Source organism: Rhizopus delemar, genomic scaffold (genome assembly GCF_000149305.1).
Source record: "Rhizopus delemar RA 99-880 supercont3.19 genomic scaffold, whole genome shotgun sequence".
In the NCBI taxonomy this organism is placed as follows: domain Eukaryota; kingdom Fungi; phylum Mucoromycota; class Mucoromycetes; order Mucorales; family Rhizopodaceae; genus Rhizopus; species Rhizopus delemar.
Genome location: NW_027137845.1, coordinates 583,442 through 597,430, shown reverse-complemented (window position 1 = coordinate 597,430; position 13,989 = coordinate 583,442). Strand labels below are relative to the sequence as shown.

The window sequence follows — 13,989 nt, the reverse complement described above, 5'->3', positions numbered from 1 at the left end:
GTACGTGTTAGTTCGAGTATGGATTGCTGCTCAATAGTCTGTTTATTATTATTAGATTTTCCTATGAATATATAAGACCAGAGTTTTCCCTAAGGATGTTGGCTCCTTCAAAAAAGATTCAGATAAAGTTGTTAAAAGAGTTTACTTGCAGCTGTACAGTCCTTGTGGTCAATTACCTCTGGTCTTTTTCTGAAACAATTTTGGGCTACCTTGAAAAGCAAAGTGCTCCCTTAACGACAGATCAATCAATGCTATAATAAAACTCCATTCCAATCGCATTTGGAGTCAAAAAATACATATCATTTTTAGGTCAATTTGACGAAATTTATTGTTCTCACTGTATATTATTCATTGTAAAAATAAAATAAAAGTTTTATTTGTAATCATTTCCAGAATAGTTAAAATCAATTTTATTTTTTCCTAGTTTGTTTGCTCTACATTGAACTGGAACGGCAATTATTGGTGTCGACTATTTAAAACGATAAATACTTGAAAGCTGACACTGTTTATCAGCCCTATTGTATAGCGAAAACAATCTGATTATATAAATTACATTGCTGCTTGGTTTTAAGTACAGTTTCTTCCATTTCATCATCTAAGCCTTTATCAGTTGACTTTTGCTCTGAACCTTGCTTTCTGTGATAGAGTTTAAGACAGGTTAGCGTTTGTAGATGATAGGGGTCTACTTCTTTTTCCCAATCCATAGCATCGTGTCCCTCCCCTCCTTCATCAAGAACCCTTCCCTGCCCACTCTCATAAAAAAAACATATAGTCATCTAAAGCCGGCTTTTGAGATATACTGTTCTAGGAATATATACGAGGTAACTAATCTCATATACATAACATTATTAATCCGTATCGCTTCCTCTTCATTATGTTGACAGTAATTATAAATGTGAGTATATATTATATCGTAATGTAACTCACGTCTTTAATTACATGTTTTATAACCAAGTGCAACAATATTTATAATTACGATTGAACTTCTCATGATAATTATTTTTTTCATATCATTTTATATGATTATGATATTTGAGATTTATACTTTTAGATTTATGTTTTTTAGTTAGACTATGCTGGTATGATAATCTGTATAAGATAATGCTTCTTATTGATTGGTGTTTTATTATGTATGAGCTACCCTCAAATACGACACCACCATTGACATGAGGCTGACAGATAACAATTCCTGCCAAATTTAATAAACTTTTTCTGTCAATAAAAAATAAAGTGTTCCGCCAAATTTGATGAAAAATCCAGTATAGCAAATCGTGATACCTATTTTTGTTTACATTAAGTTCATACTAAAACTACCAGGAAGAGGGGCAAAATCCCCTATCGAAGTGGTCAATTTCTTTCTGCTGAATTAGTCTTACGTCTGGCAGCACAAGATCAAAAAACTCCATGGTCGTTTTCTGTTTGTTTGTTCGTGGGTTTAAGCCCTGTTATTAAAAAATGTTTCTTATGATGACCAGCTAAAGATGCGGCATCCGAATAAAATCCTCATACACAAAAAAAAAAAAAAAAAAAAAAAAAAAAAAAAAAAAACTACCAGGAAGATATATCACTTAGAAAAAAAGATGATTTTTAAAGAAATAAACAATAGTACTTTTATAAATTTATTTTACAATTGCTTACATGACTGGTTCCCACGGTATTACATATATTTTAAAACGTGGTTATGGATTATTCTGATTCCCAGGATCAAAAAATTTAGGCTTGGTCTGTAATTGCTCTCGGCCTATTTAACAAAAATGAACGTAATTCATGAACTTTTTTAAATTGAAAGACTATGTAAAGGCTTATCTAGAGTGGGATAAACAAATGTTGTTAGAAGTATGGATGAAACAAAAAATTATACCATTTAGTAGTTATTCTTCAGTATATTGTAACATTTCATGTCTCGAGAAAGATTTAAAGAGAAATCAGGTTTCTTTTAACAGAAATGCTCTTTTAGTCTATTCGATATTAACATTTACTAGATTCCAGCCTTGCTTTAGCAAATAAAGTTTATGCTTTGTCCTACTGCAATTAGAAGATGCTGTAACTTGGATTATTTATGGACAAAGCATATCAACAAATCTACTCATATGGTATCGATATATATTAGAGCTATTATAAGATTGTCATAACCGAAGCAATAAAACACTTTAATCCAAATGTTGTTATAATATAACACTTAGTTATTCCAGAGACAGATAGATCAATGTAATTTCAATTTAAAAATCTCTTTTCAAAAGATTGGTGCAAGGAATAACTATAGGCTCTAAAAAGATGCATAACGTAAGTAGAATGTTTGAAAGTCAACTTATTTAGTTAATTCAAAGCTACTAGATGAATTGTGTTCACCCTTTGCGATTTAACGTTGAAACACTGTATATACTTCTTTCAATTTTATGTTGTTTTCCATTGTATACTTTTCCCGTATATACTTAGCACCGTTTGCCGTATTGCTGGCTTGCTTATCTGCTTTAAACGAGTATTCAGACATGGCTTGGTATGCTTTCACTCCAATGTCGGAACCACAGACTTTGTATAGGTATTCATGGCATATTCCCAACAACTCATTATCACAAGTGAATGTCATACTATTTTTAACTATGTATTCAACTCATATTTTCCTTAAGTTCACGTTTTAACTTTATGTTCTTATCTTTAACTTTTTTTTTAAAAGATTAATAAATGATGCATATTGATGCACAAAACAAACTAATTGTTATTTACTAACTGTCATAGAGTTGTTAGATAATTCCTGAAGTGGCAAACAAGACAGTAATAGAGCCAACTTATGTTATAAAACAATCATATCTTAGTGTATTAGTATCAAATACTTTTGCTTATATTTATGTTGATGTTTAGCCATGTGGTAAGGCATTTAGGCATAATAGCACACTTCTGTACACCAAAACAGTTTCTATGATCCTGAATGCTAATAGTTAATTCTGGTGATTATGTAAATCTATTTTTTCTATATTTTGTACTATGTCTATTCATGCAATAAATGTGGTGATATCTTAGTATTGTGCTGAGATACGGCATTCATGTCATGATGAGATTTATCATCGTTTGTATTAAAATAGTGTTAAAATTAAGAGTGAAAGGGAATTCACTATGTTTGATGTCAGATGATCAATACTGGTTTGAACTATAAGCTGCTTATTTTATAGAAAAGTCCATTCAAAATCCAAAACTAACTTCAATAAATTATATTTGCTATGATATGTTGAATAGATAAAGTAAGCAAAAAAGTATCAGAATCCAAAATAATCAACTAGTTATCAAAGGAAGGAGCTTGTGTTTAAATTTAACGATATGTTTTGCTTACGATTTGCATTTTCTTTTGTTTTCGAAAACATGTTATTCATGTAATCATGCGTATAACATGTTTATAACCTCGATGGTTCTACACAAGGCTATAGCATAAAAATTTGTTTTAATATAGAACTCATTACTTTTACATTTTCATTTATATTTAAATATGCTTGGCACGCTATGTATTGTTTTTATTTCTTGTATGAATCATAAAGCAGTATGTATGTGTATTTCTTGCTCTCCTTCTCTACTAGTGTTCATTGCTCAGTAATTATCGTTGCCCCAAACTTGGCAATAAAACAGAAGCTAATTATGATGATGAGAGGTACTATATCATATCTTACTATTTATGTTAGATTTCAGGAAAAATTACTTTTCAAATTATGTCTTTCATTGGATCAATGTAACATTTGCTTCCACCCTTCTAAATGTAGAAATCTGTCAAAAAATAATAATTACGGAGTTTTAAATATTCATTGTACAAGTGCATGTATTTAGTGAAATTGCTCTTGATTTGAACTCTTTTCTTTTCTTTTTGCTTACTCAAAAGAAGTACAGTGCATGTATAGTCTTTATTTTTAAATATTAATCATTCGATTGAACATAATAAACATAAAAAAATATTTTTTACAAGTAGAAATAAACATAAAAATAAAGGGGATGCTTCTATAATTAACTTTCTGAAAATAGGGGCCAATCAACTTTAATTTGTGTCTTCCGCGGAGAGTAACGAGCAACGAACTGAAAGAGGTCTCAATCCGCGGAAACATTTTATCGTATAAAACAAACGTCTTGTTTTCACAACGTTTTTTTTTCTTCTTCTTTTTCTTTTTTATATATTTATTTAACCAAAATGTCAGAAGTTTCTCTTTTCGATTCCAGCCTCCTTTCTCCCGAAGTTCAAGCCGCTTTGCCAAAAGGTCATACTCTTCGTGCACTCAGATCCAACGATTATGAGCGCGGTTTTCTCAAGGTGTTGGAGGTTTTGACAGAAGTTGGTAACCATACAAAAGAAGAATTCATGGGTATGTGCATATATTCCTTTAAATTGAAGCACTAAGTCTAACTCAACTTTCACTTTTATAGAGCAATTCAACTATTTGAAAAAACATAACCACGAATGTAAAGCAACAAACGCAACAGCAATATAACAAAAGTACTTATTCATTTGTTTATAGACTATACCATCACCATCACTGACGACGAAAAAGACAAGGTCGTTGCAGTTGGAACAATCTTTGTTGAAAGAAAATTCATTCGTAAGAATGGATTGGTCGGACATATCGAAGATATTGCTGTTGATCAAAATCAACAAGGAAAGAAATTAGGTTTGAGAATTATTCAGGCACTCAAGCACATTGGCGCTAAGCGTGGTTGCTACAAAGGTAAGGAGAAATAAGAAGTATGCTTTGAAAATCATATTAATGCTTGCGTTTCTTTTGTTCAGTTATCTTGGACTGCTCAGAAAAGGTAAATAATCACTTTTTGATTTTGTCTACAAGTCTTTTTTTACTCATCTTTGACTATAATAGAATGTTCCTTTTTACGAAAAGTGTGGGTTTAATAGAAAGGAAGTTGAAATGGCCTGGTACGTTCCTACCTCTGAAAAGGCCCGTTTGTAAATAAAATAAAGCATCATCATTCATCTTTGCATTAAACTACTTGGTGCCTGCTTTGATTGTTTTGGTTATTTCAAGTAAACAAAAGGTGTAACTGCATGAATGTTATGTCTCTACTCATATTTGACTATACGCCCAACGTATCCTAGATCTGATCTTGGGAATAACGGTCTGCCTATTTGATTTCTGGGCATCTTTTCATCTTCTATTATTTGTGATTCATGAAACAAGCAGGCATGCTATAAGATGTACCACTTTGTATGGTTTAATGATTTATATTTTGCTATATATGGATACATTGCTTCTTCAGTATACACTCTTTCCCGAAAGTAAATTCACCCAAAGGCGAAAACAAAATTTATGTTGTACGAAAAATAAATTCGCCCAAAAGGAAAATCAATTCACTTGATGACAGGAACAAAATTCGTGTTTTACGAAATATAAATTCGTCTTGGCTGACAAATCATATGTCCTGCTGCCAAGATTGTTTTGGAGTATAAAAGAGCACACCTAGTGTTTGAGCGAGGCCGCTGCTGCAAAACAACTTGGGATTCATGTTCGTACAGCACAAAAATGGGCTGCTCAATACGAGAAAGATCCTGACAGTATCTTTGAGAAACGGAGAAAGACTGGCCGTCCACATATTTTCCATAATGAACAAAAAAAAAACGCTATTCTCGAATGCATTGATGAGAATCCTTCCATCGTCCTAGACGAAGTAATGAAGAAATTAAAGCAAATGTTTACCGAATTAAAAGTATCTAAAATTACCTTGTTCGATTTTGTAAAACAACATTGCAATTTATCTCTCAAGAAAGCTCGGCTTCAACCCATAGACCGGAATAGTGAAGAAAAGATTCAAGAGCGCTTGGATTGGGTTCGTAAGTGGGAAAAAACAGACTTGGATTTTACGAGAAACTGCATCTTTCTTGACAAATCTGCTTTCCATATTAATTTGAAACATAGTATGGTATGGTCAAAGAAAGGTGCACCAGCAGTGGTCACAGTTCCCAAAACGCGAGCAACAACAACGAAGCAAATGTTCACAGTTTATTTCTAGGTACTGAACTTTGTTTACGTCGGTCCCAAGGACATTTTCGCTGCATTTGCTCTTACAATAAAACGTTTGACTCGATCAATGGATTCCAAAGACATATTCAGAGCGGCAAAAAATGCCCCTCGATGCAGACCGTCAAATTTTGTATGTGTTAATGTCATGGTTCAAAATCATGTGCAAACTTTTTGTAGAACATTGTGCTGACTTCATTATTTTAAAAATATAGATGGTGAAAAATTCCCACTGAACGATGGTAAGACGTACTTCCTTCGCATGTTTTTCCTGCTTATAAATCCACGAAGTCAACCTGCGAATCCACCAAAATAACCTGCGAATCTATGCATTCAGCTTGCGAATTGATGAACACTGCAACACATCACAACTTATGTTTGGCACACATATTCGCTTGTTGAGCATTTGAAAACATTTTTTTTATCGATCTTTGTCCTTTCAACATATGATTCTACCCCACATCTGCCTTTCTTCCTGTCATTTTCGCGGAAAGCTCTTCGTGAACCTCACAATAAACACCAAGGACACTGTCTTTTTTTTTCTTTACCGTTGTCGAAGCTACTTTCTACATCATCGTCATGTATGTATGTTTTTCTTTTTAATACATGAGCACACGGATGTTTTTCAATTGTATGAAGAACAACTGGTCACTATCATACAACTTTAATAGGGACATGTTCAAAAGAGCGCCAATAATTTATTGTTCAAAAGAAAATTAGGGAGAAAATTGACTTCACGGTTACAGCAATGGATTCATTTGCCTTGGCAATTTGTGGGGCAAGCGACCTTGCGATTTTTGTAAGATGTGATTCAATTCAGTGCTATCAGCGATCGCGATACTATCATCATTGTTAAAATGGGCAATAATTTCGTTGATATATTTGTCCATGTCGATTCCTCTGGGGATCTTTGATTTCAGAAAGTCAACATCGTCTTTGCGCAAGACGCCGCAGCCAGTGATCATATTGTTTGCAATTGTTTGAAGCAGTAGAGATCCAACGCGGTATTCAGAGTCGTTATTTCCATTATCCCATTCCCATAGCGTGAAAACCGTGTATGGTCGCGTTAAAATGTCATCAGTTGGTTCGTTGAATCCTCGACAAGCGAAGTAAGTTAATCGTTGATGGAAGCGGGTGCGAAGCTGTCGAAGTTGAAAGATCACATCGTAACTGGAAATTTTGTTGGTACGTTCGCATTTAGCGATATGTTGTGCACTCTCCCAAACAGATTTCTTTACAAATATTTTCGTGGCAAACAATCTTTCGTATGCATTTAAGATGAAGTTGGAAGTGACTGGGCCAATTTTAGGTTTGATACCAATGTCGATACGTAGGCTTGATATAACAAGCACGTTGAAAATTTTGGTGCCAATGACCAATTTGATGCCATTGACATCACTATACGCTGTCAGCCACACATTTCGGTATCTTGTTATTTCAGGGGGCAATGATGTTGATACTTCAGCCTCCTTTTTTACCCGAAAGCTCTTCCTGTGTGCGTCAAGCGAACTTCGTCGACCAAAAACCTCAACAGAGTTGATAATAACGGTTTTGCCAGTTAATGTGTCCAATAGGATTATCCCTGACAACAAATGACTGCATGCATAACGCATTTGGTGGAACATCGACCAACTTCATTGAGGAACCTTGCCATCCCATCATCAAGCTCTTTGACAAAGACGTATTTTGGTTGGGAGTCACCTTTGATTCCTTTTTGATTTTTAAAGCTTATTTTGTATTCAAACGATGCCCCTTTTCATGGCGATTCTAATAGTATGCTTTTCGGTGTGGTTGGATAATTCTAACGGAAAATGTAAACGAAAATAAGGGGAAAGGAAAATAATCAGCTTCACCGCATCGAGAATTGAATGAATGGGTCACAATTGGCCGACATTATTTTCCACCCTCACAGGATACATCAAGAAGACGATCTCTGGACGCATTATTCACCCAATGTGCCAGCACACTAAACAGAAAAGAACACCAAACGAATCAACATGAAAACGAATATTCAATTGATACATCATTTACTTTATTTATCAAAATCACCATAATACTCTTTACAATTGTACATTTTCCCTAAGTTACCTTATTTTAATATGTTACTTTAAAGTATCGATTGTTGTAAAGTAATAAAAAAAAGGCTTTCTTCCGGCTAAAATTAATTTTTGGTGCCGAATATATTTTTTTTGCACAAATGGTATTTCTTTAGACAACCCCCTATACCTTATCACATGCATCTCTTTAATGTGATTTTTCATCGACTGTCTCTCAGACAGGGTTACAATACAACAAGGACGGGTGTACACAACAACGGCATTCGGGTATTTTTCTACATTTTTCTCATTATAAACAAGAGCTTTCTTTATTTGACCACTTCTTTTTCTGAGAGGGTGAATCATAACCATGTCTTCTCTTAATGTGAGGTCGCAAGTTGTAATTGAGATATTTGGTACTTATAATATAAAAACAGTAAGAAGTCAAGAACGATAACCCTAATAGACAAATTTGAATGATTTTGAAAAGTGTGTAAGTTGTGCGATGAATGTTTTTCAAAATAAACCTGGGATATTTGTGTTTGTTGTAGTATTGTCAACACCTTTTCAAGTGAAAAATATTTCATTTCATCTGTCCTATTTTTCATTCGCTAAAGAGAAATAAAGAAGAGTATTAATACAAGTACTTCATAAATATAGTACAGTTTGCAATTTTGAACAAGCTTCGTAATAAGGCAAAACGATCTCGATAGACAACTTGCAAAGCAAGCCAACTCTTTTTTTCATTTAGTTGCGTCTCAGCTTAGAACGTCTGTCAAGTCTCCGGAGATCGTTCACGACTAAAGCTCCTACCATACCTTACTAAGTCCTACGGTATGGCCTTAGCCGGTCGCAAGGAAAGAATTTTCCCTGTGTAGCCGCGACCTTAAAACTCTTTCAAGTTCTACAATTTTTCTTCATAACGATCTCGATAGACAACTTGCAAAGCAAGCCAACTCTTTTTTTCATTTAGTTGCGTCTCAGCTTAGAACGTCTGTCAAGTCTCCGGAGATCGTTCACGACTAAAGCTCCTACCATACCTTACTAAGTCCTACAGTATGGCCTTAGCCGGTCGCAAGGAAAGAATTTTCCCTGTGTAGCCGTGTTTGTTTATGAAGAGAAAAGGCATTGCAATTAGGAATAAAAAAAATGTGCATTTTCAATACTTCCCTTAGATGAAAGAAAATGGCAAAAAAATATAAATTTACTCCTTGTATAAAAAATTCAAAATCCACCATGACGTAACTATAAAAATCAGGGGATGAGGTTTTGCACATCATGTGAATACCATTCTTACGGATAATCCTCATTTCATCAGTGTTGAGTTTGTAGTAACGATAATTTCTATTATCACGTAGCAAAAGCTTTTATTTCTAATAGTAAAATTATTGTTTAAAAAATCAAAAATGCACTTGCCTGAAGAATACAGAAGTTATAAGCTATCAATAGAATCCTGTGATTCGAAGCACTTTTTTTCAATAAATCCTGCTGAATACTGGAGCTTCGAAAAATACTTTAGTGAAACAGATGTTGGAGAAAATAAGTCTAAAAAATTCAACACTATCATACAAAGTTACTTGAGTGATCTTCATTGGATCTCTACTTTAAAAAACATACCAGTTATCATAAAAGATTATGCTCTCGCCTTAAAAGATCAAAAAATGGCAAGTACTTGAATGGCTTAAGCAAAAGTGACATATAAAATGTTTTAACATAAGATGTAGCCAACAAAGGCCGATATGAAAGCAAATATAGCCAGAAATGCTTCTAAAAAAAGACAAGTGAGCCACCATAAGATTGTGATTACAGGAAGCTTCAACCATTTTAGCACTATTAATAATGAAAACATATACAGCTCAGAGCATGTAAATTTATCTTTTTTATCCTTAATATAGTTCAAAACTAGATTAAAAACTTTCTTTTTTGTCTTCCAATAGAAACCTTTTGAAGAAGATCCTTCTAAAAGCAAAGATAGCTTACTGAAGAGGAAGTATAAAGAAGAAGGGGTTCAAGAAGAGGGAGATGATGACAAGAAGGGATTTGATAAAGAAGAGGAGACTAAAGATGTGAGTAGCATAACTTAGGGGAAAAAATACTTTTTTTGCTTGCCATTTTTTCCTCATACTTGATATTTTAGGATATGAGTGTTTGGGCAGATTGGTTAAGATTTTTGAAAAGTAAAGACGCCATATTTCATGCATTTAGGTAATTGTAAAAATATATATTTTTAATTATTTAATAAATATGTTCATTTTCTGCATCAGCCCAGAAGCACATAATATAATTCGATGTGGAAAAGGGGTGTCGCCACGACCCTCGTTGGATCGTTCGATATATAACAAGCATTTAGAAAGCCATGCAGTAAAAGAGTATCCTCTTCCTGCGTCATGTATCAAGTATATAGATGCGGTGATAGATAGTGTAAGCAAACCCATGATGCAGTTAACAATTAGAAACACTTTATAACGAAGCTTATATTTACTGTTACAGGAGGACCTAATTAAATTTAAAAAAGAGATCAAAAGGCTTACTTCCGGAGTAGAAGATGGTGAGGATGAAGAGGCCTTTGACTTTTTGGAAGATATTTTTCGTGCTACGTAAGAGTGAATGTTGATTATATTATTGTTGGAACAAAAATAACTGTGTTGTTACTGTAGTTATAAAGCATACTCATCTCACCAAGATATAGGAAGTAGTGAAGCTGTTTTCAACCAGCTATTTGTATATCCTTACCTTGAAGCTGTGGCAAGATCAGTAAAAGATCACAAGTGTAAAGCTGACTTTATCCACGGAGAAGTGTACTTAGACTCAATGACAAAGCAACTAAAGTCTCTTGGATGCTATATAAACGACAAGTTCCAGTACAAAGCCGACGGTTTGATTAAACTGTATGGTATTAAAAAACTGGAAATACTTTTACTCGAGACTTCTGGCCCTTTGAATAATGCAGATAAGGTTAAGATTAACTTCGACCACCACAAAGGCACTTTTGGATCTTTAGCATTGCTAAAATGCATCGCGGATGAGTTTTCCTTTGCTTCCGTTGAAAAGTTTAAAAAAGTAAAAGTATTCTTTGTACATGCGGCAGGTAATATTTATTTTTTGGATACTGTAACAAATGTTGATTTTTCTTTTTCGGTTTTGAATTTATATAGAAAGCCAAATCCAGCTTTGGAGCATTCGTTTTGAACCAGAAGGCATTTTTGACTTTTGGCGAGAAACGTTTTTTGATATCAAACCAGACTTTGAAGACAAATTGGATGCACTTCCAAGGTTAATCAGTTTCTGTTGGACTATGAAGGTAAATAACTTATAGGAAATCTAAAGTAAAAAGGTTGTTAACGATGACGATAATAGAGCCTCGTTCAAGAAGCTGTTGATAACATTGTTGCTTTGAGAGAAGAACACAACATCAAAATGGCAAAATATAGATATTCTTCGGATATTCCTGTTCTCTTATATGATATTATCAATCCTATAATATTAAAGCTGACAAAAGAAGAGGATAGTATTGGAATGGCCGAATTAGGTCCTTTCTATTCTCCTCCTCATGACTAGGCTCTTAATAGAGATTCTTTAACAAGCTATCTAGTGTTCAATAAACCTCAGTTTATGCTATGTCCTCTAGAGTAACTTGGTTTAATAGATTCGCGAGTTTGCATCTAAAGTACTGAGCATTTAAAGTTCATATGCTTTAATATATAAAGAAATGATTTGTGAGACTTTAGAAATCAAATAATTTATTTAAAAGATATATGAATTCTGTTGTTATTTATAAAGGATAATTATAGTTATTATGAATTATTTTTTATGAAATGCTATGATAGAGGCCTGCCCCGAGTTACCATGATAATCACTCCAGTCACTTGTTTTACAAAATGACTGGAATATTCTTTTATAGTATGCTTGTTGTGTGGTCATTACAGTAGTTGCTCTATTTAAGGGTGGCCAAAATTTTTAGAATGTTCACCCTTATGTAAAAATACAATTTAAAGTTGGAAGAAAACAGAAAAGGAATATATTGATAACTGAATGAAAAAATATTACAACAAAAAGCAATATGGCACAACTTGACTCTGGGAATAACCTATTCTGGAGCGATGTAGTGGCTCGAGGCCATAAAGCCAAAGTCGTCACACCCATACAGCGTCATGATGTCACCAATGACCCTCGCGAGTTTACCACATCTAAAATAATTTATGAGATTCCCGACATTTCTCGTCTTCTTATAGCGCAAAAAGCTCAATCAATTATCCAACAAACTCTGACTCCTGGCTCAGTTTTGCTCTCATTTCCAACATCTTTATTTGACCATTACACCCAGGCATACAAATGCATTGAAGATCAAATCGGAGCTGTACATGGCTTCCGAAACGTCAGCAAATATGACCATCGTCGAAACCATAAGGAACTTTTGGTCGAAACTAAATTTCGTGAAGCTGTAAATACGGACAAAGCGATCAATTTAGGCATTACCCACAAAAATGTAGTGATCAAGGCAGCCCCATCTAAAGGGAACCAGCCCAAAAATTTGATTAGAGTGCAAATGGATCTCTTGCACATTCCGGATGAAGATAAGCTGCTTGAAGAACTTTTGCTCTCTCTTAGACATTATGGAAGAGTATGTCAAATCAAACAATTCTTCTATGGTGGCTATTTTGAAGGCAAACTGTCCGTGTTAATGGATGTTTCCACACCATTCGAAGATGCCCTAACTATCCATCCGCTTGGCCGAATGCTCTACCTACCAGCTTGGGATACTTATGTACCTGCATCATTCAAGGGAGCCTCTCCTGTATGCTACTACTATAGAAAATCTGGCCACATTCGTGGTGCTTATCCCTCTCTAGCCAAATAACTCTGCTCTAACTGTGGAATTAGAGGGCACACTGCGCGCTACCGCACTACACCACCTATAACGGAATCAGAGGAACTGGACAACTAACTTATAGCGACACAGACGACTAGCGAAAACAGCACTTTTGGAGATGATATCATAGTTCATACACCTGAAGAAAATACTGAGGAGACAGAAGAGTTGAGCACTGCGCTTATCATGACACTGGATGACATATCAGAAAATGATTCAGTTGATCATGAACCCTCAAACATGGAAGTAGAGAAAGTGCGGAAACCTTTTGATCCCCAATCACACAACGGTACTCTTGCCTCAAAATATGCACCGTATGAAAGTGGTTTGTCCATGAAAGTAGACACAGAAGAAGATATGTCAACCAACACAAGTTATTCTGCAAAAGGAAAGCAACTCTTGACCAAACGTCACCGAATCGACACTAGAAGTTCTACTAAACCCCAGCCATCATGGGCACCTGTAAACTCTTCTGCCCTTAGGGCGTAATGAATCATAAAACACTACGAATTGCTTCTTTAAATGCTCGCAACATTTTCATAGAGGCTGACAAATCAATACAAAAATCTTTCACTCACTATCTTCGTTCCCGTTCTTTACACATCGACATATTATGCCTTCAAGAAGTCTCCTCTTTTCATTCTCAAGACCATCTCACGGACGATCAGTGCCACTATTTCTCGTCTTTCATTTTTCCTCTATGCTCTACTCTTCTTACAAAGTATTATGCAATCATATGTCTCAACCCTTCCTACTCTCTCATCAATTTCTCAATATCTGTGGACGAACGCTGCATTACCGCATCAGTCATTGGCTCTAACAGTCAGCCACTATGCCATATTATGAATATTTATGCCTCCGCCCAACCTGCTGAGCGGCTCACATTCTATGAATCTTTCCTGCTCCTCCCCTCTGTGGAAAGCATGGCTGAGGATTCATGGATACTTTTAGGAGATTTCAACATCTCTCTTCAACAAGGATCCAGCATCAACCATCTAAAGATAAAACCATGGTATGACTGGTTGCAAACACATTTTTGTAACAATTTCGACAGTACTGCTCCAACCTTCAATCGTGGCTCTGC

General features: G+C 34.8%; 8 protein-coding genes across 8 annotated transcripts; 5 read left to right on the top strand and 3 right to left on the bottom strand.

Annotated features, from left to right (window-relative positions):
• Nucleotides 1-434: 434 nt before the first annotated feature.
• Nucleotides 435-704, bottom strand: RO3G_16357 (uncharacterized protein; the record flags this gene model as incomplete). Its single annotated transcript, XM_067670941.1, has 2 exons — nt 435-469; nt 554-704. 2 exons carry the CDS (start codon nt 702-704, stop codon nt 435-437), a joined length of 186 nt encoding a protein of 61 aa, XP_067527042.1.
• Nucleotides 705-2,359: 1,655 nt separating this feature from the next.
• On the bottom strand, nt 2,360-2,863 carry RO3G_16356 (uncharacterized protein; the record flags this gene model as incomplete). The annotated part of the gene is made up of 2 exons (XM_067670940.1): nt 2,360-2,588; nt 2,832-2,863. 2 exons carry the CDS (start codon nt 2,861-2,863, stop codon nt 2,360-2,362), a joined length of 261 nt encoding a protein of 86 aa, XP_067527041.1.
• Nucleotides 2,864-4,165: 1,302 nt separating this feature from the next.
• Nucleotides 4,166-4,934, top strand: RO3G_16355 (uncharacterized protein; the record flags this gene model as incomplete). The annotated part of the gene is made up of 5 exons (XM_067670939.1): nt 4,166-4,337; nt 4,399-4,434; nt 4,491-4,697; nt 4,760-4,782; nt 4,845-4,934. 5 exons carry the CDS (start codon nt 4,166-4,168, stop codon nt 4,932-4,934), a joined length of 528 nt encoding a protein of 175 aa, XP_067527040.1.
• A 736-nt stretch (nt 4,935-5,670) lies between these two features.
• RO3G_16354 (uncharacterized protein) lies at nt 5,671-5,998 on the top strand (the record flags this gene model as incomplete). Its single annotated transcript, XM_067670938.1, has 2 exons — nt 5,671-5,812; nt 5,898-5,998. The coding sequence occupies 2 exons, from the start codon at nt 5,671-5,673 to the stop codon at nt 5,996-5,998; spliced, it is 243 nt and encodes an 80-aa protein (XP_067527039.1).
• Nucleotides 5,999-6,739: 741 nt separating this feature from the next.
• Nucleotides 6,740-7,612, bottom strand: RO3G_16353 (uncharacterized protein; the record flags this gene model as incomplete). The annotated part of the gene is made up of 1 exon (XM_067670937.1): nt 6,740-7,612. One exon carries the CDS (start codon nt 7,610-7,612, stop codon nt 6,740-6,742), a length of 873 nt encoding a protein of 290 aa, XP_067527038.1.
• Nucleotides 7,613-8,405: 793 nt separating this feature from the next.
• RO3G_16352 (uncharacterized protein) lies at nt 8,406-8,861 on the top strand (the record flags this gene model as incomplete). The annotated part of the gene is made up of 3 exons (XM_067670936.1): nt 8,406-8,471; nt 8,502-8,528; nt 8,787-8,861. 3 exons carry the CDS (start codon nt 8,406-8,408, stop codon nt 8,859-8,861), a joined length of 168 nt encoding a protein of 55 aa, XP_067527037.1.
• A 1,530-nt stretch (nt 8,862-10,391) lies between these two features.
• Nucleotides 10,392-11,593, top strand: RO3G_16351 (uncharacterized protein; the record flags this gene model as incomplete). Its single annotated transcript, XM_067670935.1, has 5 exons — nt 10,392-10,396; nt 10,561-10,632; nt 10,693-11,123; nt 11,191-11,336; nt 11,393-11,593. The coding sequence occupies 5 exons, from the start codon at nt 10,392-10,394 to the stop codon at nt 11,591-11,593; spliced, it is 855 nt and encodes a 284-aa protein (XP_067527036.1).
• Nucleotides 11,594-12,095: 502 nt separating this feature from the next.
• Nucleotides 12,096-13,751, top strand: RO3G_16350 (uncharacterized protein; the record flags this gene model as incomplete). The annotated part of the gene is made up of 3 exons (XM_067670934.1): nt 12,096-12,830; nt 12,996-13,367; nt 13,449-13,751. The coding sequence occupies 3 exons, from the start codon at nt 12,096-12,098 to the stop codon at nt 13,749-13,751; spliced, it is 1,410 nt and encodes a 469-aa protein (XP_067527035.1).
• Nucleotides 13,752-13,989: the final 238 nt, after the last annotated feature.